The sequence below is a fragment of the Rhea americana genome, unplaced genomic scaffold (assembly GCF_003343005.1).
Source record: "Rhea americana isolate MKP2758 unplaced genomic scaffold, rheAme1 scaffold_261, whole genome shotgun sequence".
Lineage (NCBI taxonomy): Eukaryota > Metazoa > Chordata > Aves > Rheiformes > Rheidae > Rhea > Rhea americana.
This window is the reverse complement of record NW_028186381.1, coordinates 592,690-620,350: the sequence shown is the minus strand read 5'-3', so window position 1 is coordinate 620,350 and position 27,661 is coordinate 592,690. Positions and strand designations below refer to the sequence as shown.

The 27,661-nt window shown below is 39.5% G+C and overlaps 1 protein-coding gene across 1 annotated transcript in view; it reads left to right on the top strand.

Moving 5' to 3' along the window:
• IPO9 (importin 9) overlaps positions 1-27,661 on the top strand; it is a 32,968-nt gene that overhangs the window by 1,066 nt on the left and 4,241 nt on the right. Inside the window, exons 2-20 of the mRNA XM_085307709.1 lie at positions 1,619-1,680; positions 2,272-2,358; positions 3,310-3,511; positions 3,963-4,051; positions 4,323-4,409; positions 6,051-6,170; positions 11,541-11,641; positions 12,849-12,907; positions 13,410-13,561; positions 14,473-14,571; positions 14,755-14,861; positions 16,067-16,206; positions 17,900-18,059; positions 18,648-18,874; positions 19,112-19,260; positions 20,163-20,291; positions 21,723-21,998; positions 23,815-23,981; positions 26,142-26,275. Of these exons, the coding sequence (XP_085163835.1) occupies positions 1,619-1,680; positions 2,272-2,358; positions 3,310-3,511; positions 3,963-4,051; positions 4,323-4,409; positions 6,051-6,170; positions 11,541-11,641; positions 12,849-12,907; positions 13,410-13,561; positions 14,473-14,571; positions 14,755-14,861; positions 16,067-16,206; positions 17,900-18,059; positions 18,648-18,874; positions 19,112-19,260; positions 20,163-20,291; positions 21,723-21,998; positions 23,815-23,981; positions 26,142-26,275 (2,547 nt within the window). The remainder of the gene's footprint in view (positions 1-1,618; positions 1,681-2,271; positions 2,359-3,309; positions 3,512-3,962; positions 4,052-4,322; positions 4,410-6,050; positions 6,171-11,540; positions 11,642-12,848; positions 12,908-13,409; positions 13,562-14,472; positions 14,572-14,754; positions 14,862-16,066; positions 16,207-17,899; positions 18,060-18,647; positions 18,875-19,111; positions 19,261-20,162; positions 20,292-21,722; positions 21,999-23,814; positions 23,982-26,141; positions 26,276-27,661) is intronic.

The window sequence follows — 27,661 nt, the reverse complement described above, 5'->3', positions numbered from 1 at the left end:
AAAAAAAAAAAAAAAAAAAAAAGCATGTAAACTTGAAAAATTACAGATTTAAAGATTGCAAAAAAAGAGTTGGGAGTATTCATGAAGAGCAACTGTGTGAAGTTGTTGCATTTCTTTGGGCTCCATGGTTCATTTATACCTTTTTAAAACACAGCTAAAATTCAATGTGGTATTCAAGCCTGGAATCTTGCACACAGCTAGAAGAGTAACTGTTGCTACAGTTAAGAGGAATATTGTGTTAAGTACATCTTATATTGTGTTAAGTACACCTTAGAATGAGGCTTGCTGTTTTTGCAGCTCATGTAAGTCTTTAAGCGTGTTCTCTGAAGAAAGGTTGAAGGAATTGGGTTTGTTCAGTGTACATAGGAAAGAAGGAAGCAATTGTCTTCCACCCCAGAGAAGTCTGTTACAAGTAAGGTTGTGCTGTATTGTATTTCTTGTCCACCTGGACAGGAAAAGAAAAAAAAATCAGCTTTTTTTTCAGTGAAGTGTGTGGTTTTTGTTTTTTGTTTTTTTTTAAGTGGATGTTAGGAAAAACTTAAATAACCACATTAGTGAAATGCTCTAATATGTTGCTAGGGAAAGTTTCAGAAACTCTTTGAGAACAATTTTCAATACATCTTTGCCAAGAATTGTTCTAAGCACGTTTAATCCTATCTCTGGAAGTGAGGTTGGACTAGATGAACTTAGGGCATACCTTCTGCTCTGCAGTCCTAGAGTTAAAACATTGCAAATGCATTTCTTAAGTGGACTAGCCCAGTAAATGAAATGTTTAGTGAAGACATCAGCTACTCAGAACTTAATGTTGCAACAGTAAGCAAATTTGTCAAGGCATATGGATTTACTATACCAGAACAGCTGCTCTTCTCATTTTTTTGATTCCCTGTGTTCAGCCATCAGAATTGGCAAAAGCATTTTATTTTTATCTTTGCTGCAGAATTTGCTCTGTATTTAAAAGGAGCTCATGCTTTTTTTGCAATAAGAAATTTCATCTAGAAGTTTCCACACCCCTGAGTCCTGGAGTTTGTGACTAAACAAGCTGTTTGTGGTGTTGGCGTGTTAGATGCTAGTGCAGAGTTTGCACGGGAAAATCCTTAGTGTGTCCTGAGCTGGCCTTGGGTAACTTTTAGGACGGCTTACACGTTGGTACCAAATGACTCTGTGGGTGAATGGAGGTTGTCTGAGAAGGGACTGCTGACCGAGAACCCACCCAATTACTCCATCCTGTATCTTTTGCATGGGTCTCTTGTGTAGGGACTTGACTAGTGATGATAGGCTTTATATAAGGTTTTTTATTATGATTTTAAAATCATTTGCTTGTTATTAAAATGAGTTGAGAAACTTTTACCATGGGAGAAAGAAATGGGATGTTGCGGGGGGGGGGAGGGAAAAGTTTGTGAAGAGAACTTGGGGGAGAATTAATGCTCATGATTCATTTGAGAAGCTCTGCTTTGGAATTGTCTTCTCCTTCCCACGTGTGACTCATTCAGTTGGTATTGCATCTTTCTCCAGAATCTTGACTAGCTTTACTGCGTGGGAATAAGAGTTTTGATACCAGTGTTTTCTCTCTTTTTTTTTTTTTTTCTTCTTTTCCCCTCCCCTTTTTTTTCCTTTGCAGAATTTGGTGTTCATTTAGCAGAACTAACTGTAGATCCCCAGGGAGCTCTGGCCATCCGTCAGGTGAGTTTTGCTGAAGCTGTAAAGCTGTAAAAAGAAGTTACCTGATAATTTCATTGGTTTGTACTGTATTCTCTCATGCTTGCAGTTGAGATGTTGGAGGTAGTTTCCTGTTATTTCCTTTATTTTGYTCTTGAATTGGCACTTGGGACAGTGCCATACTGGGAATGGACACACAGGAGCTTTATTAGGTGGATGGTGGGCATCAGCAAGCAGAGATGTAGCTTCTCTTTGCAACAACTTTTTTTCCTGAAAGTCTTTTTCCTTTTGAAAAGGAAGATTTAAGCTCTTTATTTCTTTAGTTACAGGCAAATCGTGGCCTTTAGCATGCGCTCTTTTAGAGGTTCAGGAGAATAAAGCTGCCTTTTTGCATCAGGATGGAGTGGGCCATCTTGCTCAGCAAGTGGCTGTCAGTTCATCTTTCTCCCGCTGTAGCTTTTTGTCCATTTTGCAAAGACTTTTGCACTTTTGGCCTGCCCTGTCGTCCCTCCAAAGGCGACATGGTGGGATGGGAGACCAAGCAAACAGGTCCAGGGTAATGCTTTCTGTGGTTGCAAAATCTGTTGTTGATTCACAACCTCTCTTCTAATATAGCTAGCATCCGTCATTTTGAAACAGTATGTGGAAACTCACTGGTGTTCTCAATCAGAAAAGTTTAGACCTCCAGAGACCACAGAAAGGGTAAGACTTGGTTCCGTGTTTTGTCCACTTTGAGACGTTTTGTCCAAAGAGTGTTAATTTTGTGGTTCATTTTAAGTGTCAAATCTCCTTCATCAAGCGTTCTCATGTATTATTAGAAGGTAATAGCTTCAGTTAAGATTTCTGGGCATTTTCCATTCTAAAAGTCTGTTTTCAGTTGCTTAAAACAACACTAGACTTGAGAAGCTTGGGCTGATTTCTGCAAGAAAAACTCAGCCATAACGTTTCTGCTGCTACAAGAACAAGGAAAGCTGCTTTACAGGTTTTAAAAATATTAATTATGGCAATCTTTTTTGTTAAATCTTGTGTTTTTTGGCTTGGTACTTGAAAGCTATTTTTCCATGACAAATTTCAAGTTAAAGGTCTACAAGTTTTCATTAAAAATACCCAACAAATTTAATCTGTTCAGTAGAAGTATTTCTTAACAGAAATAATGGCTAAAGATTCCAGCTCTACCACTTTGACTGTTGACCAGATCATCTTTTAATTGCCTTTTAATTAAGCTGAGTTTTAAGTGCTGATTTTTTTTCCTCCTATCCCTTCAGAGTTGGGTGACCAGTTCTCATTTACTAAAATCTTCCAAAGTAAGCAAACTCTGCCCCTGACACTAGAATGGGAATTTATCTCAGCTAAGCCTGAATATCTTCCATGTAGATATTTACTTCCTATCTAATTGCAGCTGTGACCTTGAAGAGGCTATTTACTCTATGCTTGCCTGAATGTTTTGTGTGAGAAGTGATACATTACAAAAACCATGCAGTTTTTCACAGTAAATTAAGGGATGTTCAAATGTACAAGTTTATGAATGTTCTTTTTGTAAAACTAATGCTGAATCTGTATCAGGATACAGTTGTATGTATAAAAACAGTTTTTGATGGTAAATTGTCATATTGTTGAGGATCTTTTTTTGATAAATAATGTTATTCTCTACAGGCAAAAGTTGCTATTAGGGAGCTTCTACCTAATGGACTGAGAGAATCCATTAGCAAAGTGCGCTCAAGTGTTGCCTATGCGGTTTCAGCAATAGCCCATTGGGACTGGCCTGAAGCCTGGCCTGAGCTTTTTAATCTCTTGATGGAGATGCTGGTTAGTGGGGATGTGAACGCAGTGCATGGAGCCATGCGAGTGCTTACAGGTATGTGTACATGGGAGCTTTGGCAAGGATGACATAGGAAACCCTTCAGTCTTTTTGTTATTCTCAAGTTGTCATTTTCACTGCAAAATGAAGAAATTGGAATTGCTTCTTTGGGTTGGGTTTCATACCTTTTGGTCACTGCTAAATTCCGTTGCTTGGTAGATGTCATAAAAGCTAAGGAAGAAGTGCTGATGTCAATTATATGTTATAGGTTATAGTTCAGAAGGAACTTCCATTGTAAGGCCTTATTTTCTGGATAGTTGCTATTTTGCATATTTTTCTGCTGGYCTTCACGGGTTGCCATAGATAGGGCACACTGCAATAGTCTAGTCAAGAATAAAACAAAGTTTTCGATGTGTTTAGGATTATCCAAAGATCAGATTGTCTGTGTTGTTATTGCCCATAGTTTTGTTTTCTTTAGAATAACTTCCTGTATTTTCTCATTTTCTAGAGTTTACTCGGGAAGTGACAGACACACAGATGCCACTTGTTGCTCCTGTTATTCTTCCAGAGATGTACAAAATTTTTACAATGGCAGAGGTATGGTCTTCATTATTAGATTAGTACTAGATGGAATTAGGGAGAATCTTTCTTAATGAGAGAAACATTGGATTAAAGATTAAGCTATATTGTAGTAAGAATTGGACTCCAAGAATTTTTTTTGCTGATGTGATGATTGATGGCAGCTAGTGATCTCGCAGAAATGTTACAGCCGAAAAAATAAAACAAAAAGGAATCAAAATAAAGTAAAAGTAAATAAAAAGAAATAAAAGTATATTGTGTTCCTGATATATTCATAAATTTTTTCTAGGTGTATGGTATACGCACAAGGTCGCGTGCAGTGGAGATATTTACCACCTGTGCCCATATGATCTGTAACATGGAGGAATTAGAAAAGGCAAGAGTTTAACTTACCCTACAACATGCATTGAATTCAAACTGAGTGGAATGCTATGAAAATGAAACATATTGGAGAATTTTGTACTCCATAAACCRTAATTCTGCAATCGCTAGTATGATTAAATACATGTAAAAATGCTAACTCCCTCTTTTATTTGCATGTCTTGATCCTATGACTTGGTCTCAATAACTGAGTTTTGAATTGCAGAGAAATCAACAGATGTTCTTATGCCATCTCAGATCGGGGGTGTTGACGTGCCGAAGAGACAGTGTATCATCCCTTTATCTGGGAATCCTTGTCAAACACTTCACACCTGTCAACCAAAAGCTATGTCCTAAATAATTGCCAGACCTTGGCAGTCTGGGTTGTGATGGGCAGCTTTCTGGCCCTTGGAGTAGGCATTGGTTACAAGCTCCTGATATTTAATTGATTGCTTTAGCATACGTGTCAGCAATGTTGTTCTTGAAGAGGCAATGGGAAAAAATTAAAGAAGAATAGGCAATTAATTAAACCACTAAGCAATTGATGCATATAGGTCTCCTATCTAGCTCTGAGGAGGTCAAGGATTTTTATATGGTCTCTGACAAGTAGGTTTCTCAGCACTCCCCAGATGCTGAATAATTCTTTAAAAATTTGGGTGGTAGAGGATGGGAATGGACAACACTCTTAATCTAGCGTTGTCTAGATGGACAAGTCTGTGCTGGGTGGCTATATCTGCTTTTTTTCTTCCTGTTTGCACTTTAATTCAGTGTAATCTTTTACGAAGTTCTAGTAGTTACATAGTATCTCTACTGCACTAAGTCACTTTTACAATAATATCCTGAAAACTGTACCAATTTCCAAAAGATAGTATGTAGTCACTTCCCTTTGTCTTATTCTGGAGACCAGGTGGAGGTGTCATTTAGACCATAAACAAAACTGTTTCTGGCTTTTCATAACTCAAATTTCAATAAATAGTCTTTGTTTAAAGCATTAAGGTGAGATTTCATAGGTGAATTAAGCATATAACTTAGTTGTCTTACATATGGAGTTATGACAAATAGTCTCAGTAAAGATATTTTTGTCCAGTATTAACTGCTGTGCCAAGCACTGCTTATGAAGTGCTTTAACAGCTGGAAAAATACTTAAATTTCCTAGGAAGAATCATCACAGTAATTCTCAGGCTGGCTGGTGATACTCAGCTCACAAAGAGCTTGTTTGCTTTTGGGAGAGTGGCTCAGAGGGAGGCGAATGCCATTCTCAGAGTTCGACTTTAATCGTGTTTTTTTTTGTTTGTTTGGTTGGTTGGTTGGTTGGTTTTTTTTTTTTTTTTTTTTTTTTTTTTTTTTTTTTTTTTTTTTTTTTTGGTCTAGTCAGCAGAGTGCAGGACAAGAGTCATCTAACCAAATCAAAGTACCTTCTTTGACTGGAAGTGACTTACACCTGAGACTCTCCTGACCAGATTGTTTGGATTTATATGTAGTGATATCCAAAATTAGTATTTCATGTGACATTACAACATTCTGCAGTTCTCATGAGCCTCTGTTTTGTAGCAGAAAAGCACAATTTCCTTTGCTTTTAATGCTTTGCTTGTCAGATGTGTGACTGTATCTGTTCCTGTATCTAGAATTCACATGTGCTTGCTTTGATTTTAACCAGGGTGCGGCCAAAGTCCTGATTTTTCCTGTGGTGCAGCAGTTCACAGAGGCCTTTGTTCAGGCTCTGCAAATGCCTGATGGGCCTACATCGGATAGTGGATTTAAGATGGAGGTCTTAAAGGTAAGTCAGTTAAGACTAATCATTTCTTTATTGAAAGTATTTATATAAGAGGATCTTATCAATGTCTACAAATACCTTAAGCAGGGGGTTTCAAAAAGGTGGGGCCAGACTCTTTTCAGTGATGCCAAGTGACAGGATAATAGGCAGGGGGCACAAACTGAAACAGAGGAAGTTCCACCTGAATGTGAGGAGGAATTTCTTCACTGTGAGAGTGACAGAGCACTAGGATAGTTTGCCCAAAGAGATTTTGGAGTCTCCTTTTCTGGAGGTACTCAAAACCCGCCTGGATACAACCCTGTCTAACATTCTCTAGGAGACCCTGCTTAAACAGGGGGGTTGGACTACATGATCTCCAGARGTCCCTTCCAACCTCAGCCATTCTGTGATTCTGTTAATATGTTGTCAGTTGGAATAGTTATGCTGGAAAACAGAGAAACCTGAGTGCATGTTATCTCTGCTAGTACTGGCTGTGTTGTGAGTTGTAAAGTTTATTGGCTACCAGTGCCAGGGAACATGGAAATAAATCATTCTGTACTGAAGATATCTATGATGAGATCCATAGGGATATCTTTGTCATTTGCTGATCTAAGGCATTTTAGATATAGCTAGTCTGGACACAGTACTCAGTAGTTAAATATCTTTGTTTTAAAGATAATGCAGAATTCTGCTGCAGTGAAATTTTAAAAGCTGCTTTTGTGTAGGTGCTTTTCCAGAACTTGTTTGTTCATTATTACTTATCTCTGCAAATTAGCAATCAAAGGTCTTTGTGCTCTCCCACTTCCCTTAAAAAGGAAAGAAGATTGGATTGCAGAGCGTTACCCCTGCATCAGTTTATGTAGCCAAATAACTGTGGTTTGGAGTGCCAGCGTAGGTAAGGTGCTTTCCTTAACAGCTGGGAAAATGCTGGAGTTCTAGTATGGATTGTCTGCAACATAGGAAAGAAAATTAGAAAAGCTCAAAAACATGAGTTGCCGAACTAAATCCTTACCTCAGCACATGTGCAAGGAAATAAAAGATCTAGGAGATTTGAGCGGTAGTGTTGGGGTGCATGAAGATGGGCAGCTGAGGCCTGTTCAGCCATGTTTTCTAAGGAAAACGATAAGGCAGCATTATTGACGACAAGCATCAGAAGCTTTTCACAGTGACTAGCTGGCAGTGCACACTGCCGTGTGCACATGTGCTCGGAGGTTTAGAGGGGTGCTATTATACTGTATAAGCTGGCAGCTACTGTGATGTTCAATTTGCTTCCATAGCCCTGTTAGAGGCAGTACCCTGCTTACAGCATTCTCTCACTTCTGCTCCTATTGCCTTTTCTCAAGAGGGGATTGCAGATGTTGTCATCTGGAAGCAGTAGAAGTACGTTTCCCCACTGCGCAGAATGGAGCAGAAGAGAGTTTGAGACAGGCTGTTGGAGGTTTTGTTGAAACTGCCTTGCAGTGTTTTCTACGTGTTTTCCCTCTGTGCGACAAGAACAGCACATTTTATGGTATTATCCCGTCTGCTGGCAATACGCTGGGGTACCTGTGACAGATGGTAGTAAACTGGGAAGTTAACATAAAGGGATTTGGGGATACTCTGCAGGGGAATCTCTGTTTGAATAGGCTTCAGCTCAAGAATGGCTGTATTTCTGATTCAAGATAATTTTGTTTGGGTGATTAGGAAATAGAGAACTATGGTTCAGCCTGAAGTGAAAGCACTGGTCTCACTCTAACTGTAGACCAGCTCTTCTGTCAATGTTATATCCACATATTCTGCAGCAAGCTAGAGCCTTTTTTGTTGTTTAGATAACTATCCTTACTGAAATTGGAGCTATTTGTACTTTATGTCTGCACAGATGTATAGCAGTAGTCTTTTGAAAGATGTCAGAGGCTCAGGAAATACTTGAGGAATAGTCATCATGTTCTTGCTCTTCCTTAATTTTGGGCACCTGCTTTTGGCCACTGCTAGACAGAGGCACCACGCAAGAAAGGACATTAATCTGAACTGCTGTGTGATATTAAAGGCAACAGAAAGTCAATATGAATTTAAACAATAAATTTAGGATACCTGGTGACAAGTGGTTTGTAGCAGGCTTTTAGGGGGACATGAGCACTCTAGCTGTTGGCTAGAGGCAAGTCATGATTTCCTCACTTAGAGTTACTAAGCTAATGATACCAGTTTTCTAAAGAAAAATAGGTTCAAGTGAAAGACCTGTAAATTGCCTTCCCTTCCAGGAAGGCGTATTTCAGAGTCATTGTAACAGAAGTGAGAGGCCTTGGGGGATTATTTAAGGCAGCTCTACAGATGAGATCCTTGCATGACCCCTTGTAATGCTGATGCAATGGGGAGAGTGTCACAAAGATTTCTTTGATAGTAAATTTTCAAGTAGATGTGAACCCAGCTCTGTCCCCCCCCCCCCAATGGAGTGCTAGAGCAGGAAAGATTCCCCCCCCCCCTTCTTCCCCTCTATCTCTTCAGAGAACCRTCTTCCAAGGTGAATAGATTTCCCAGTGGAAATCAGAAGCAGCTGTGATCTAAAATGAGTTGTCTTACTTTCCATGTAAGACTATTATGCAGGACTGTGTTGAAAGCCGTACTGAGTAGTACTGAAGTGTATGCCTCTGCCTGATCCACTAGGACAGCTATCCTTTGAAGAAAGTAATTAGGTTGGATCACGTTGTGGTGAACCACGGATTATTAATTTATTCCAGAATCTTTCCGAATGTAGTCACAAGTTTAGAAGAAGTTACCAGAAGCAAAGTTGGTGCCTTCAAACCTAAGAGATGAGAGGCTTGGAGGGCTCATGGCCCCTTTTGTTCCCAGAGGCCGGCCCACCTTGACTGATCTACAACATCTGAGCCAATGTGGTCTCTCCCGCAGTGGTTGGATGCATCATTACTGGGTCTCTGCTTTGGATGATTAGCCATTAGATTAGGTTAGTTTATGTATGACTTTTGACTTGTACCAGTGGGAGCTGAGGCAGCAAAGGTCTGAGCTGGCTGATTTTGCTTTTTCATGTGTTTCAAACATTCATAGGAGCAGCCGTTCTGGCACACTTAAGGCTGTGATAACACTTCCTTAAGCCCTCTTCTTAACAGAGGAGCTTGCAAAAGTGCCATGTGTCTGGAGCCTTAATCATGACTTCGGTGTTGTCCCATGAAGAGATTTCTCACAGACTTTTGAAGCAAGGCCCTCAAGCCTTTCAGTAGCTTTTCAACTCCTTTAAGAAAATGTCTGATCTGTTTCTAGTTTGCACTAGACTTCTAATATTTCAAAACTAATTCAATTCTAGTTGGAGATTATAGAAAATTTAAGGTAACTGACTTTTTAACAAGTCAATTCCTGATGCATTAGATGTCATCCTTTTCTCTGTATATTAGTGTTTGATATAGTATATATGTCAAATAAATCACAAATATTATATATGTCAAATACATTTCAGATCAGATTCTTGAATACTAACACAAAAATATATTGGACCATGAAGGCTGGAAACAGAATAACACCAGTGTAATTCATTGTTTTGTTGTTTGGTAGTTTATCTTGAATTGAATTGATTTGAGACTGAATGTGTTGCAACTAAATGGATTCTTGAGTCCTAATTCATATTTTGTTGTTGTTAAATAAGCCACTACTGATTGCTTTGAGAGGAAATATTGTGATTAAACATGACAGATAATAGAGTTAAGGTAGATTTTATGACTTGGGAATACAACTATGATATACTTAACATGCAGCAATTGCATCCAAAGTGGCAATTAACCAACAGTCTGAAGTATTTTAGAACCTTATTGCTTTGCTTATGTATAAAATCAGCTCTTTTGACAGCTGCATGTGAGCTGGGTGGGAAAAGTTATGCTTATAACTTCTCCTTCTGTTGGAAAACTAGTTATGAAAAGCAGTTAATCTTACCATCATGTTCTTGTATGGAACGGTAGATGGTAGCCGGTGTCTTGAGGGTAAGTTTAAGCTTGTGAGCAGAGGACATTATCTGCACCTGCTGAGCTCTTGCTCAGTGTTTGGCTTGAACGCACTCTCCAGCTGCTTGCTAGTGCATATTTTAGGATTTTATCCACTCATTTGAGGATTTCGTCTCTACAATGTGCTGCATGCTGTCTAAAGACCCAAGCAGGAGGTGGAGCAACGAAAGGCTTTAACAGAGAGCTACAGAAGGGGGGTTTCAAGAGGTGCTGAGCAGTTAGTTGAAATGCAGTCAAATGTTAGCTTGCAGAATCGCTGCAGGGAGTTAAGAAGTTGTCTAAGTGCTCCCCCAGCAGTGATTTCAGTGAGTCTGTACAGTGTCTCAGGCTAGAAGTATGGATGCAGTCAATTACTGCCTAACTTAGCTGTTAAGCATCCTGCTTGGAAAGCAGCTTGACTTTGCCCTTAAAGATGAGTATGGATTTTGTGGAGTATTTAAGGGGTGGTGGAATGATCCGTGTGAGCTGGCAGAGGAGGATATCTGTAAAGCAATTCTTTTAGCTCAAACAAGCACTGGAAATTGGCAGAACGAGAGACCAGACTTGAAATACAACATTTGACAGGAGAGAGTACTTTTTTTAATGACTTGCGCTGCAGGAAAGTGATGAACTTGCAGATGGAGTCTGCTCTTGCTCCAACTGCAGAGCTATTGAATTGAAAAGCTCTGTTACCACTCTAGTTATGCTTCCTCCTGGTTGGAAGGATTGGCTTGGTGTACAGCTTATGAATAACTTGCATGGGGTTCGTAAGTAGTGGTGTATGAAATGAGCCTCTTTCAATGCTGTTGTGGCGTGCTGAATTTGCATCAGCCCTGCAGATCAGATTCATGTCCTCTGCCAGCACCTTTAGAAATTGAAGGTTTCTTTTTTTGTTTTGTTTTGTTTTTTTTTCCAGAGGCCAGTTCTGTCAGCAGCTCTCTTCTGTAATGCATCTAACACCTCCTAGATTCAATCTCAAACTGTGTGTCTCTGAATTATGTCTGGCTGCCTGCTCTTGACAGCCACAGTGACAGTGATGCAAGTATTAGAATTGTTTTCTTGTAGAATTGTTTTCTTCTTTCTGGAAGGTGAATGAGTTTTTTTTTTTTTCTTGTAACCATTAATGTACCCTGCAGCGATATGCAACATCATTGCTGCTCAATGACAAACTGTTGAATTTGTTCTTCCTTTGTTAGCACATTGAAGTAGTTTGTGGTGAGAGGTCTGTTTGTACAAGGGCAGGGGACAAGGACTGCGTGGTTAGGAGTGAGACGCGGAGGAGACCTTTAGCTTTTTGGTAGCAACAAAACACTGGAGCATCTCAACTGTTCATGAAACTGCAGCCTGCGACTATTTTGTGGTGATGTTCCCTGGTTTTGCTTCTGATTGATGCTCTTTTCTTCCCCCCCACCCCCTCTATTTTTTTTTCCAGGCTGTGACAGCGTTAGTGAAAAATTATCCAAAGCACATGATTTCATCGATGCAGCAGATCCTGCCCATAGTTTGGAATACCCTTACAGAAAGCGCAGCCTTATATCCTTTGCAGTGAATGGTCTGAACTAGGACAGATGGGCGCAAACTCTGCTGTTTCTCATATGCAATAAGGAACTGAACATGATCGAAGAGCATTATACATGGAGTAGTCCACTGTGACAGACAGAATATAGGAATCTCTTGTATACACTTAATGGATATGTCTGTTACTTCAATAGGTTCAGTAATGTTTCTTTTTGTTTAAAAGTCAGTTATGATCAGTAATGTGAGTGCCCATATTATACTGGCTTTAGAATTCTCTCCAATCTCTGCATTATTTCTCACAGTTTTGGGGTGAAAAATGTCCTCTTCAAAAAGATGCCTAGATGTGATTTAAAGACTTCAGGTAAAGGAAAATCGACAGTGTTCCTTGCTACGGTGRTAGTAATGGCTGCTGAAGTATTTGATTTACCTTTTGATTTTTTTTTAACTTAGTCATTACATTGCAACACAATCTGCTCTGTTGGTAGTTTTCCCAGAACATGCAAAATGACAAGGCAAATCTTTACATAAATAATTAATTCAAAGGTCACTTTTGTTAGCCTTTTACTGTGAAACAGTAATCTTAACACCAAGCTCTCTTGTAGCTTTTTAAAAAAACTTTTGGTATAAAAATGGCCAGAAATAGCCACTATGTTGCAATAATAGTGTGAAGGTTGACTGAGATTTTTCTATACAATTTAATCAGTGGCTATTTTCCTAGAGATATAGATCTAGCCCTTCTCATAACAAAGTTATCTGCACAGTTTTGTGTTTCAGAATTGTGCTATATATTGGATGGTATGCTATTAGGGCTTAGAAAGGGGTATTGAAACTGGAAAAGTAGCATTAGTCAGAGGTTGAGTATGGGAGTGGGTCCTTACTCTTAGGCAGCAGTGAATTGTTGAATTGGCTTATTTTTTCATGGAAAGAYTGAGTTTGAGTGATTTCATTCTCAACATTTTAATAAAGATGAAGCTTTAGGTTACAATTCTTGAAGGATTTGGTTTAAATGAAACAGACAATCTCTAAAGGAGGTACTAAAGTCTATTTGGAGCTCAGCAATGGCCAGAATTAGAAATTTMTGTAGCATATCTTCCATTTGAAACATTAACTATGCTGTAAAGTGATAGTTTTCTTAAAGTTACAAAAATTTGAAAATTTGAAAAGAAATTTCTAAATAGATGCAGCTCTCTAGAAATGTGCGTATTTACTTAACTCTGTCCACTTATGTGAGAACAGAAGTAAATTATACAGAAGAGGTGGAGGACCCTGTGGATTCTGATGGTAAGAACTTGCTGAACTGCACTTTATTTTAAAGAGGAATGGAAATGAAGCTTACCTAAATATTACTGTTACCAAAACAGTGACAGAAGTACTTTAGGAATTCATGCTTAATGGTACATTTATGGTATTAGAACAGTATACCTTACTTTCTTTGCACGTTTAGTATGACTGTGATGAATGAAGCTGTGTAACTTCAGAGTTTCTAAAAACTCAGGGAGTTCTGCAACAATCTTGAGGTGAAAGTAATGGGACAAAAGAAAGCTGAACAGGTTTTAGGTTGGGCTTGATCAGTTTAAATGAGGGACGTGCAATGAGGTGGGAGGAAAACAGGAAGGGTTGAGGTCAGACATCCTCCTGGAACTGCTGCCCTTGCTATTCCAAAGGTGAGAACAAAAATTATTCTGTCCAACATGCTAACAGTTTGTAATTATATCTGACACCYATTTATATCTTTCTGTATGCTGGCATATTCAGTCATGTTCTTTGTTTTCACTTACTTCAGGTGAAGTATTGGGCTTTGAAAATCTAGTTTTCAGCATATTTGAATTTGTTCATGCCTTGTTGGAAAACARTAAATTTAAGAGCACAGTGAAGAAAGCCTTGCCAGAGCTGATCTATTACATCCTTCTTTACATGCAGATCACAGAGGAACAGGTGAGCACATTTACCTAGTGTAGAAAGCAAATGAGATGAGAGGTTTAAAACAGCTAATGTCGTAGGAAGTATTTCAGTGGATGGAAGCTGTTGTAATCTAATAGGCTGTTCTGTCACTCTGCTGTGCCAGGAATTAGGACAGTCACATCAAAATGTTTCTCTGTGGTAACATGGATAGCAAATGAAGAAATACACTGTGAAAATGTGGATTATCCTGTGAACGGGGTGATTGGATTTGTTTGATAGTGAGGGGATGGTGCTAGCAGTGTGATACAACTCACTGAAATTCTGCATGACTCCTGGCCTCCCAAAGCTGACAGCCATCTTCAATTTCTGTTGTTTAGGTAGGCATGCATAAAAAGAGGCAGTCTGTTAAAGATTCATCTGCTTCTTCCATTCCTCATCTATAAGTAAAGTCCTCTGTGTAGTGATGATTCCAGGTCAGTCATAAGTCCACTCAAATTCTGATTGCAAATGAGGAAGCAAAGAGCAAGATGAACTTAGAGAAACTTTTGAAAAAGGAGAGGTTCTCTCTAATTACTGAAATACAAGATTGAGATTTATAAGAGGAAAGAGAAGTATCAACTCCCACAGTTCTCTTTGGCTTCAGCTGGAATGTTTCTTTCTGATATCTGAGCTTGATGTTAGTGTAAAGGAGAGGGAGCCCTAAGTCTAACTCTGATCTTTCATTCTCATGAAGAGTGCAAGAGAAAATACTATCCGGTCTGCATGCTCTGCTCAGTCTCTCTCTTTTTTTTTTCTTTTTAGATGCTTTATTTTGTGTAGTATGAATTGGAATATGTATTTAAAAAAAAAAAAAACAGTCGAAGAAGCCTTTGAGGACATTGTATGGCAGAGAAAAATCTGAAAGCAGTGTTGCAACACTGAGATTGTCCCTTTCTGTCTTCCAGATAAAAGTTTGGACTGCAAATCCACAACAGTTTGTGGAGGATGAAGATGATGATACTTTTTCCTATACAGTGAGGATTGCTGCACAGGATCTGTTGCTGGTATGAAAAGCATTCTGCATTTATAAGCAACTAAAATAACAAGTAAGAACAATGCAAGTGAAAAAGAATAGTTGTGACCTGTACTCAAAGTCATTGCATATTTAGGTTCAAATGGGGCAGCTGGAGAAAAGTGCGGCTTTCRAAAATCTTTACAAATAAGCATTATCACTTCCCTCCACACAGGCTGTGGCTGCTGATTTCCAAAATGAAAGTGCAACTGCTTTGGCTGCAGCAGCTACAAGACATTTGCAAGAAGCTGAGCAGGCTAAAAACAATGGTGCTGAGCACTGGTAAGGAGATGGGGCGGCGGGCAGGACACCGGTGTGAATGACAGGTTCTTTTACGGTATTGGATGTGGCACAAGTTATTTGCATTTATTTCATGATGTTGCTGCTGGTGGACAAGAATGAAATTTGAGGACTCTTGATCAGAAGAAGAACAAGGACGTGCAACAGTTTTCAAGCCATATACAGAAGTCTTCACCTGGAATACTTTCACCAATTCCTAGCACAAACTAGCTGTCCCCAGGCTCGTTCCCTCCCTCCCTCCAGACCTCTGACAGTCCCTAAAATATATAATTGAAAACTATGGTTAAAAACGTATGTGACCTGAAGAGAAATTGGCCTGCTGTTCAGTTAATTAAGCTCAATTTCAGGCATACTTTTTTCTACTTGATGTAAGGAAGAGATTTAGATGCTGTACACAGATGTATGTGTTCACTTTGAAAACTTTAGTTGCAATCTCTAATGTTACTTGAGGAGAATTTAAAGAACACCTTGTTGCTCTTCCATAACTATTCTCTTTGAATTTCATAAACGCGGACACTGGACTAAATCATTATTTTGAATATTAGTGTTGGATTAGCTGCTCTCTGTATAGACCAGTAACTGTAAGTCTGAGAAATCAGACCCTATGCGAGCCCCCCACCATCCCCCCAAAATATACCATTAAGTCTCTGTGTGCTTTGAATTTGGTGAACTTAAAGTATGTTCAATTTGCATTAAGAAAGACTTCTGGTGGTCTTAATGCTTCACAAATAAAACCAACGAGAATTGTCGTTTGCTCCAAACGCTATTTCATCGTAATTATCAAAATGTAATACAAAAATAGAAATTATTGAATCWTCAATGTACTTGATCTCTCAGTGCTTCTGAGTATAGAATAATCAAGCAAGGCACAGCTGGAGACCTAAGCCTTCACACTAGATTCTCATGTTATTTCATTTTGTTTTTATTATGAGAACAAAAAGTATTACAAGAAGTAATGTTCACTGAACTATTAGTTTAAAAAGTGATGGAGAATGCTGCCTATCCATGGTGAGTCTCCAGGTCCCCATCGTGGAGGTTTTTGAATGTTCATTTCTTTCCAGGCCTGTTCTGATACTCTGGGGATCAAGAAGATAGTTGTGGGAGCTTAGACCAGAAAATCTTAATTGTTTCACTTTATGGAGGCGATGATGAGGAGAAAACTTAAAGGTCTCTGAATTCTTTTGCAGGTGGAAGATACATGAAGCTTGCATGTTGGCCCTGGGCTCTGTGAAATCTATTATTACAGACAGTGTGAAGAATGGTAGAATACATTTTGATATGCATGGCTTCCTGACAAATGTTGTTCTCGCTGACCTAAACCTTTCAGGTACATTGGTCCTTGCCGTTACTCAGAGTTGAGTTTCTTCATTACAAATAAAAATACCTGATCTATCAGGTTGCTGCATGCATATGGCATTTTGGAATGCAGTTGTGCATGTTGTACACATGAAAGGATTTAAAACTTATCTTCTCAGTTTGCAAGTGCTATCAGGTCTAATATGAGTTGTTTAAATGTGAGATGCTATTGTTTCAGTTGGAATTCACTATTGTCTGGATGCTTGAGCCTGTAGGTCTTGAAGATGGAAAGGAGATTTATGTGGGGAACTTGATGGGAAATAACTGCTCCATTCCCTTTTATCTGTTCCTGGCAAAGACACCAACAGTATTTCATGGGCTTCAGAATTCCTGCAGTGCTGTACCATCTTGTTTTCTTTCACCTGAGGGCTGATCCTCGTTATACCAGATAAACTCAAATAACAGGATCCTGCTCAACTAGGAAAGTTGTGAACTCCCTAGGGTTCTAGTTTCTATATTGTTGGACACCAGTGTTTAGGAAAGCCAAAGCTGTTGAAAAGTGGACCTCTAAAGTGCTTGCAAATTAAACTTTAGGAAGTTAGAGCCTATATAAGCAGTATTGGTGATTCCACGATAAGTTGTGTTAATGTAGAAAAGGCAGATTGCTGGATGTTTTCATCAGAGCAGGAATTTATTTGGCTGATTACAAAGAATTTCTCTTTCCTTTTTTCAGAGGTAATTTTGAATATGGAAATAGAGTGCAAACTGGAATATATGAGAAGAAACAACTTTAGCTSTTCATTTATGTGATGTTGCTGTAAAGGAGATACTGGGCTTTAGAAAGAGGTCCTGGTGTCAGTATAGATGATTCTTAGAGAATATCCGTTCTGTGTTTACTAGTAGCAATTAAACAAATGAAACGTTTGCTCCTTTTAATACTTGTTCAGAAAACAAAACTTACTACTTATGCATCTTGCATGCAGTTTTTGACATCTTCATCTTAAAACAGATACAAGAGTATTTGCAGGGGGTATAAATAATGGCAGCAAGTATACTGAGAGATAGTAAGCAATATCTGTTTGAGGATAGCCTACATAGATAAGGACAGTTCCGCCTGAAAGGTGGAAGGGTAGGTGTGATAAAGGTACCTCATATCACGATAAGTGTAGAACAGGTGAGTAGAGAATGAGTGTTCACTCTTTYCTAGTGCTGCTAAACATAATGTTAGGTAACTGAAGTGATGACTGGAAGCTAGAAAAGCGCACTTGGGGAAGATTCATTCTATACCTGCTCTATTGCTCTTGTTCTTTTTCCTGAGCATTTCATATTTGCTGCTGTTGGAGTGAACAAAACAAAATATTGAGCTAGATTAACAGGGATTGCTGGAAAAAGCATTCCTTCTCTTCTTTTTGTTTTTTTTCCAAAGATCAGCAAAGCAGGTACTACTGTACTGATTCAAGTGTAACTAGCTAAGACATGAAGTTTTTTCAACAAATGAGAAATTATTCTTTGGAATAATTAAGAAAATCTAGATTTTGCCTGTGAACAAAAGCACTTTGTATTCCCTCATACTAGTCTTCTGTTCTGTGTTGTATCTTATTTTCCCAATGGGATGACAAATCTTGCATAACAAGTGGAAGCAGCTAAGTTTCAAAATTATAGAACTTATTCTGAAACCACTGGTTTTTTTTTTTTTTTTTTTTCTTTTTTTTTTTTTTTTTCAGTGTCCCCTTTTCTCCTGGGTCGTGCTCTTTGGGCTGCCAGTCGTTTTACTGTAGCTATGTCTCCAGAACTAATCCAGCAGTTCCTGCAAGCAACTGTTAGTGGTCTGCACGAGACCCAACCTCCTTCTGTCCGAATCTCTGCGGTCAGAGCTATCTGGGGGTAAGCAGACACTAGAATATCCTAAAGCTCCAAGGACAGGTAATATAAAGCTGGTATTTTAATAGCATTTCTGTCCAGAATCCACCTTATCTTCTGTTTACATTGAAAGAATAATGAGTAAACAAGGGCAGAAACTTAGATAATTGTCCTTCCTAATGTCACCTGCAGAACCTGGTAGTTAAAACACTTTGTAAGCAGTGATTCTCTGACTTGGGTCACTTTGTTTTTCCTTGACATTTTTCAAGTTTTCTCCTTTGGTGGTAGATCTCAAGAGTTGGGGGGAGGGGGGTCAGTTTGGAGGTGGTTGGGGTTTTTTTAGTTTTTTTACTAAGATGAGGTGTAACCTGGTAACATCTGATTCAACTCTGCATCTAAGAACCATTTAGGAATGGAATGAGGAGGAAGGATAGCTGAGCTGTTGAGAGATCAAGGAAGTAGTGGAGTCAAGGAAGGAAAAAGCTCTAAAGCAGTGAATGTGGCGGAGGGGAAGGGGTGGGGTGAAGTGATCTTTATATATCCTCTGGTGGTAAATGTATGAATCCCTTTAATATATGCTTTATGCATTTTTGTCATGAATTTCTTGTCTAGCTATTGTGACCAGTTGAAGATCTCTGAGAGCACCCATGTGTTGCAGCCTTTCCTTCCTAGCATTCTTGATGGGCTCATCCACTTGGCAGCTCAGTTCAGTTCAGAGGTCCTAAACCTTGTGATGGAGACGCTCTGCATTGTCTGTACAGTAGACCCAGCATTTACCGCCAGTGTGGAGAACAAAATCTGCCCCTTCACAATTGCAATCTTTCTGAAATACAGTAATGGTATGCATTCAAATTGCACTTTTGAAGTACAACTGTTTTTGCTAATGGGTCCTCGTCAAGTTTATCATCGCATTTAAAAGCGTGCTGAAAGCTTAATAAGTAATAACCAACTGAATATTGATTCGTATAGTAAAGCCATAAGGGAAACTTAACTGCTTTGCCAATTTGAAACAGTGGTAGCAAAAGTTAAGATACGTTTGTTAGTATGTTTTAGTACATGGTGCTTTCTCTCTCCAGATCCAGTTGTTGCTTCTCTTGCCCAAGATATCTTTAAGGAGCTAGCTCAGATAGAAGCCTGCCAGGGTCCAATGCAGATGAGGCTAATACCAACTCTCGTCAGCATCATGCAGGCCCCTGCTGACAAGATTCCTGCAGGGCTTTGTGCAGTAAGTGCTATAGCGGTACATGGTCTTAGCAGGAGATGATTCCCTGTCCTTTAACATATAGGATGGTTGGCATGCAAAGAATAGAAAGGTTGCTTTTAAACTGCTGTGGAACAGTGACCTCAGTGCTTCTGAGAGGTTTCTTTGTGGAGAGAAGGCAACCTGCAGGTGGGGGGAGATGCTCCCAAAAGTTAACTTTAAACTCTGTTCCTGTGGCCTCCTGCCAGTCTCTGCAGGGTATCCTTAGTTATTTTTCTTTTGACATAGCAGCTTTCACCAGCAACAGTTTCTCCTTTGTGGTGGAATGTTCTCCAGCAGAGTACCTGACTTAGTTTCTTGCACTTTTTTTCTGAGACTTTAAAGCATCACATATAAATTACTGTAGATAAATTATACAGGTTTATGCTTTCTATAAAAAGTCCATTTATAAAACATTAAACCTGGACAGTGTAGAAAATGTGTAAGGAATTTAAGGTATTTTTATCAGTCTACTTATAATTTGGCTACACCTGTAACAATCACCTAGTAGGTAGTTAAATCAATATAAAATAAACAGATCAGCAACGGGCGGTACTGGCTAATCAGTTCTCTGACTGTAGTGATTAGCAATCATTTGGATACTGTTCATCACTATGGAACTGTGTACCACATTAAGTAGTTACACTTCTTCTAATATCTAAATGGCCTTGAAATTCTACAGTGCGCTGCATTGTGTCTGTGTCAAATATAGTGACTCTCTGAGTTCATGGTTCCAAGGTCCTCTGCTGGTATGTAATACCAGGATGTGATCTCGGTACTGGATCACATCCGTCCACCTTTGATGCTTGCAGTGGTGGTGGGAAATGCTGACTTGGCCTACAAAAGCTGCTGTTGTAACAGTGCTTTTGTTTGCTTTTTCCTTTCAGACTTCTATTGATATATTGACCACAGTTGTGAGGAATACAAAACCTCCTCTGTCCCAGCTCCTGATCTGCCAAGCATTCCCTGCTGTGGCTCAGTGCAGCTTGAACACAGATGACAATGCTACCATGCAGGTAATGTTATGGGCAGCAGTAAGGATTGCAGGGCTATTAGAGTCCAAGATAGGTGACCAAGTCAGACACTTGACATAGCTTTTAGGAGAGCCCAGGCTTTGCTTGCCAGTAGCTATGTTGGCAGCTCCTTAGGAATCTCAACCACTTCTAGTTTATCAATAAAGTATTGCCGTTCCAGGGTTGCAATGACTTTTATTAATCATTCCTTAATTTGGAGGATCAGAGTGGGTAGACCAGTAGCCTTGATCTTTATTTTAGGTTTCTGGATCGCTCTTATTCCTTCATAATTAACCTTTTCATGACACTTAATAATGGCAGAGGCTATATGCAGAAGCATTCTCAGACRTGAGCTGAGCAAAGGACCCTGGCCTGCATCTTGCTTCTAGCAGTTTTCTCTTATATTCATTTAGATGGGAAAAGATGGGAAGGGGAGGAAAAGATTTTTTTTTTTTTTTTTTCCTGTTATCACGGCAAAGGGAAAGGATTGTCTGGAAGAAAAGCTGTCCTGATAGCTCAGGCAGAGAGGAGTGTTGAGTGTAGCTGGCTCTTGGGTTTTGGTTCCCTCAGAATCGAGCTTTCTAGCGCACTCTCTGGGAGCTTAGATGCTTCTTTGCTTGCTCTGTGACCAGTTCCTGCCTGCCTGTATTTTTTTCTCCTCTACTAAACTTTCTTTTGACTGATTCAGATAAGGGATGGGGAGGGAGCAATGATACATTTCAAAAAGTAGCAGTGCATATCTAAGGTATAATTGTTGGTGGCCTCTCCTGTTACTTGGTGATGTCCAAGAGTATTTGCTGGGGAGGGAGAGGGGAGACCTTCTGAGGCTAAAATGTCAAGGTTGTTTTTTTTTCCCAGCTACTAGCTTTGTTGTAAGTAATAAAGTCAATTTCCTTACCTAGAGAGTTTTATATTCCAGCTGCTCTTTGCTGTGTAAATACAGGCAATAGCAATGGCTTTCCTTAAACAACATACCAGTAAGAATAGGTTGAAAAACGGTAAGAATAAGTTAGAGACCAGCATGCTTTATGCTGTGCTTTATCTTTGTTTTAAGAAGATAMAAAAGTTGCAGCTTGGCTGCTGGGTTGTTTGGTTCATGGTGCGCTTTGCTGTCTTTCTTATTTGTCAGAGTCCATGGGAATTTATCTGAATGAGAAGGATGGTACAAAAATGCAGCTATTTCAGCAGGATCATCTAGTAAATACAAAGACCACCTGAGAGTTGCATGGGCAGTGAGGAGTGTCTGAATTCATGTTGAACTGAAATCTTGTGAAAATATTTTTAAGTTCAGGCAATCATTTTACTGCATGTAGAAAACCTGGATTTTTTACAGAGTGCCACTAGTTTGCCCATTGTTTTCACCTTGGCTAACGATCTTTTGGGGGTGGTAGAAGGGAGAAAGGAAAATTCTAATGCAATGATTTTCTCATTTAGAATGGTGGCGAGTGTCTGCGTGCGTACGTCTCGGTGGCGCTGGAGCAAATTGCGCAATGGCATGATGAACAAGGCCACAATGGGTTGTGGTATGTGATGCAGGTGGTGAGCCAGCTGCTAGATCCAAGGACCTCAGAATTCACTGCTGCCTTTGTGGGCAGATTAGTCTCCACGTTAATTTCCAAAGCCGGAAGTGAGCTGGGAGAGAATCTGGACCAGATCCTGAGAGCTATCTTGAGCAAAATGCAGCAAGCGGAGACGCTCAGCGTAATGCAGGTGAGAAGGCTGAGCGTCCAGGAGAACAGGTAGAAACGTCAGGGAAAAGCAGTTTTCATATTTTTTTTTATTATTATTTTTACTGTGTACCTGTGGTTAGCGTAATTAAATGTTGCAGTTAGCCTCTTGAAGTAGCCAGAAAATTGCTGCTCTGTGCCCACTCTGTCTGCTGGGTCCTACGCAACTTCATACAAAATTGTCTGGATTACTGAGTAAGTCGCGTTCGAGCGGGTATGCTTGGATGCACCTTATCCAGTCCCTCATGACTTTGTGCCTGGAAGCAGAGACCCTTTGGAGAGGGGACATGAGTGCCCTAAGTAGGGATGTCGTGGCAAAGACAGCATGTGTCTTTGAGTGTTTCACCTACAACTGTGTTGTATGCAAAGGATAAATGTCTAGAAGTTGAGACAAGGTGAACTTCAGGTGGATGGGAAGTGGGTTTCACCTGTATCAGGTCCAAGGCCAGACAAGAGCATCGTGATCCCTTCCAGCTTTAAGCTACTTATATGGCATAATTTTATGGAATTACTTTATTCCAGTGGTCATTATTCTTTACCCATCTTTCTTAATGTAAATTAATGTAAAACAACTAGCGATGCTTGCCCTAGAAGAAGCTTCAATGCAACAACTCTGGGRAGGCAAGATCCCCCTTCTGCTCTCTGAGGAACACTTAGCTAAAGGTCTTTCTACTCCAGCCCATTTATCTTGGGTATTTCTGATTTTTATACATGCACTTTTCAAGGCAGCACACTGTGAATCAAGAAGACTGTTCGGATGTTAACACAGGTTTCATCAAAAAACCTTGGGTTTTTTTTTCCCCTCAGAAACATTCTTCATTCATAACTGTTCAGAATGGCTCTCATTTTACTTATTTTTGGATTTAAAAGATTTGGAAGACTTATTCTGAACTACTCAACTGAAGCTTCCCTGCAACCAAGGGAAGAGAAACAAGCCACTCACAATTGTGAATCTTTTTTGTATTCCTAACATGAGAGAGAGGCCTCTGGAAGTGGGCAGCTTTTCCTCAAGGGAGCCTACGGTGATGAACTCAAACTTGGAAAACAACATTTAGACATATGCAGCCTATGAATTTTACCCTTGGTCTTTAGAAAATGACTCCTAAAATTGAATCTTGTAAATACCTTTCTAAAACTTGCATCTCTGTCACTAAAATTTGTATTCAAAGTCTCTCAAGCACTGGAAAAATGCTGTTGAGCTATATTCAGATGACATGGGAGAGAAAGATGGCCTTGTGGTTAGGGTGATGTGGTGGCCTTAGGAATGGAAGGGGAAGCAAGTGTGAGTTCAGGCTCTGGATAAATAAGTTCTRTGGCTTAGCTTGATGGTGAGACATACATTTCTGCTGTGTAAGTGTAGATTTCAAGCTATTTGCTTGTGAAACTGTTTAGAGCAGCAAACTTCAGCAGTCACAGCATCTGGATACTGCCATTGACCTTTTTTTTTTTTTTTTCCTTGCTAATCAATTCCAGTGCTACCTCTGACATTATATATATTCTTTTTTTGATTAGCTTTTTAATCCTTGTTTTAGAGGACCTTGTTGTTTTGGGGCATGATGTGAGTAATCTTTATTCTTGCCATGTGTTTTTTCTGGGGGTTAAATATTGCTGTTGACTGTAACAGTTAAACTTGTCTGTTCTTTTAACATACTGGGTACTGTGCAGATGGCTATACTTTCTCTTCCTCCTGGGCTTTCTAGAAGCCCAAGCCCTAAACGGCACTCTTAGTTGAGAATGTTTTCCTAAATATGAAACTAATAAATTATGTACAGCTGATGTTTCCTTCTTTTCTCCTGTAGTCCTTGATTATGGTGTTTGCTCACTTGGTTCACTCACAACTGGAACCACTCCTAGAGTTTCTGTGTAGTCTCCCTGGACCAACCGGCAAGCCTGCCTTGGAGTTTGTAATGGCTGAATGGATGAGCCGGCAGCACTTGTTCTACGGGCAGTACGAAGGCAAAGTCAGGTAGGATATCTTATAAGCAGAAACTATACATTTATGGTAGTTGACTGGCTGGTCATCCCATTGCAGTTAAGTGCACTGGGTGAGAGAGAAAGGGAAGCTGGTTCAGGCTTGGATTAGTGTGTGCCAGCGTTGGACAGATTTTTTTTTTTTTTTCCTCTGCGTTGTCAGCTCCACTCAGGAGAGCCATGGTAATTGGAGCAATCTCTGATCTTCCACTAAGTGCTTCTCTCGTTGCTTGATGTTTCTGCGTTTGGACAGCGTGACCCAAGAGGGAAGGGGGTGTTTTTTGCAAGCGCAAGAGTGCTTTTGAGATTGAAACTGTGTGAACAGAATGAGAACAGCTTCTAAAAAGGAGATTACCTTTATTACTATTGTAGAGGTTCAGAGCGTTGTTGAAGGTTTCCTAAAAGAGGCTGATGATTCCTTGTTGATTTAATGAGCTCTTAAAAGTCAATAAGGAAATAAACTGGAACCTCATTTTCTCTCCCTTTTGCTGTAGAAGCACATTTGTGTTTTGGGGAAGGCTGACTACTAAATTCCAAAGCATAAAATGCTGTGTGTTAATTTAAAGTTTACTGTAGCTGATGTCTTTAGTTTTTATGGAAATGTCAAGCCTAACAGACTCCTGCTAGGGGACTCAACAGTTGTTAACTCACTGCTTAGTATGTGTTGCCGTATTATTGTTATGAGACAGCCAAATAGCCTATAAAATAAATAATAAGAAAAAATGTGTTTAAAATAGAAGCTCATGAATGATCATGCAGAATAGGAGTGTTTTTTTTTTCTTTTTATATATAGTGACTCAGGTATAGCTCAAACTATTCTGCTATTGAGTTACTCTGAGTAAGGCAAAGTATCTCAGTTTTCTTTTCTGTATATCTGTTCTTCCTCACACTTGGTCTGTTTTGTCCCTTAAGGGCAGTGTTTTCTGAGAGCAGCATTGTCTGCAGAATCCCCTGATGCTGCTTATGGCTACAAGAAATAGCCAGAGCTGAAGCTGGCAGGGAAAACAAGGTTAAATTCCCTGTTGTACATTGCTTTCTCCATATTATGTCCAGGGTTAGAGCTATTTGTGTATCTACACCGTATTAAATATTCTATTTTGTGTTTTTTACAGTAATGATTGTAGTGCATTATAAAGTGGTAGGTGTTTTCTAGATACTGAAGAAAAGCAGTACCTGCCCAGAGGATCCTGTTTAGAGACAGACAAGTAGAAATTAATAACAGGAAAATAAAACTTGCTAATGATAGGTTAAACCTGGCACATCTGTCACTATCCTTGGGGAGTGGTGGGTTGGAGAAGCAGTTCTCTGTCCTTGACTTGTATTAGAGGAGGATGGAAACATTTGGGACAACTCAAGAGTTGGCACGTAAAGATCTAGGTTCAGAACAGCTGTATGAGAACTGGAGGCTTGGAGTCACACTGCAGCAGAGAAAGAGGATGTAAAATGAAAGCATTAAGAGAGTTGCACCCAGCTCAGAGAAACTTCAGTCCRGGACATGTGGAGCCAGGAGAGAGGTTTAAAGAGTACCAAGCCTGAATTGGTGACCTTAACCGAAGTCATCCTCTATAAGGCGTGGAAACAGTGGAATTGGAGAATATTTGAGAGCTATAAGTGCAGACTAGACATCAGAGCAGTGGAGGTAGAACGTGTGAAGATGCTGAGGGAACAGAACTAGAAGATTTGAGAGTAGCTGAGCTGAGAAAGACAAGAAATGAAAAGGAGCTTTGAGACTAGAGAATGGTAAAAGAGGTATTCATGACTGCAAATCAACCAAATTATTCTTTTCCTGGTCATTACTTTCCTCTTAATTCCATTTTCACCTGCAGTTGATGCTTCAAGAATGTGCTTAACCTAGTGGCCTTCTGAACTGGAAAAAACTTGTAGATGTATGCATGAAGTGCTTGGCAGTAGTTTAATCCAAAGCTTTGGCCGAGTTTTTGGCCTGTAGTGCACTTCAGTAGAGGAGTCTAACCTGGGATATTTAAGCAGGAGAAATGGGAAAACTCTGTTATGATTGTTCTTGGCAAAAGCATAGAAAAAAGGGGCATCTGAATGTCTGCTCCAGAGGGACATGTTCCCTGTTAACAGTCTACTGTGAAAGCCAGGCAGTGGAGAGAGGTTCTGATCTGTAATATTTTTACCCTCTGTTCTCTAGCTCTGTAGCACTGTGTAAACTCCTTCAGTATGGCATCAACACAGAAGACAAGCGACTTCAGGACATAAGGGTAAAGGGGGAAGAAATATTCAATATGGATGAGGGAATACGGACACGATCAAAATCGGCCAAAAGTAAGTAAGCGTTTTTTGCTGTGTTCTGTGTTTTTTTTTTTTCTTTTAACAAATATTTCCTGTTAGTAGATGCTGTTGAGAAGTCTTAGATTTTCCAGACCTTCCACAGGTTGTAGGTATTCCCTACAGAAGTGCATGTTGTTTTTCTAGAACTGATCCATATATCATGTGTTTAACATATCTATTATTTGCCTTAGTTTTGTCAAAGACTTATTTGGAAGGCTTCTGAAATGTCTCTGTAAGTAGATGAGGTGATTATGGAATAGGGAGGTATATGCTGGTCTTTCGAATCTTTCTGCTATTTCTTCCATCAAATGAGATGAACTTGATGCTATCATGAGGCTAAGTAACTTTTCTGAGAGGAAAGAAAACCTGATATCTTCAATGAGGCTGAAACTATCACATATCAGCAATGATTGCAACAGGTTAGAGATGAAACTTTTAAGGAAAGCTTAGCAGTTCTCTTGCCTAAGACTTGCCTTACTATTTTAGTATTGTATCTCTCATAAGCCTTAAATTCCCTTTATATTTTTAATTGACTGAACCCCAAAAATCTTTGTTTGGAGGTTCCTGTATAGAGATCCACATGTTAGACATGAGCGAGCACCTGGCATTTCTTCTGGGGAAGACGTAGGGGAGCCACTTTCCKCGACAGCAGTCAGTCAAAACCTTGCTTCTGCAACTTGCTGTGCTGGTACTCACGCACAACCAGTTGTGGGACAGGACATAACGGCTGTACCGATGCAGAACAGAGGCCCATCTACAGGGTCAGGTCTCTTCAAGCCTACAGCTATTTTAAACTCAAGGGACTTGAGTTAGGACTAAATTGACAACTAGGGAAACAAATAGGGAAAACCTTAGGAGTGCAAGGGAGAAGCAGGGGTCACAAAACACCTGCTACCTTGTTAATTCTTGCTTAAAAATAAAAATCCCAACAGTGTGTTGTCTAGTCAGATGGAAGAATGGTAATTGCCAGCATCTGAGCACATAAAGAATTAGAAACTAGTACTCCTAATTTCTTTACTTGATTGCAATTAGGGATAGAAAAGTTGATAGCTATCCCTAGTTACCCCATGCAGCAACCCTAGTATGGAAAATTTGGTTCTTCCAATGTCTAGGAAAGCGTAAGCAAAAGAGCCATGATGGGAAGTGCTGTGCTGCTCGTTTACTTTAAAGCACTGCTAGGTATGCAACAGTAATTTCAGAATTAAAATGCTTAATAAAATGAGGTCAGTAACTATGATTTAATTGAATAAGCTCACAAATTCATTCACTTGTGAAAGATTTTTACCTGTACAATCTTTTCAGTCAGTATGATAGTTTTCATATTGCAGTTAAGATTTTGGGAAATCTAACTGTGAGGGTATGCAAAAGAAATCTTCTTTT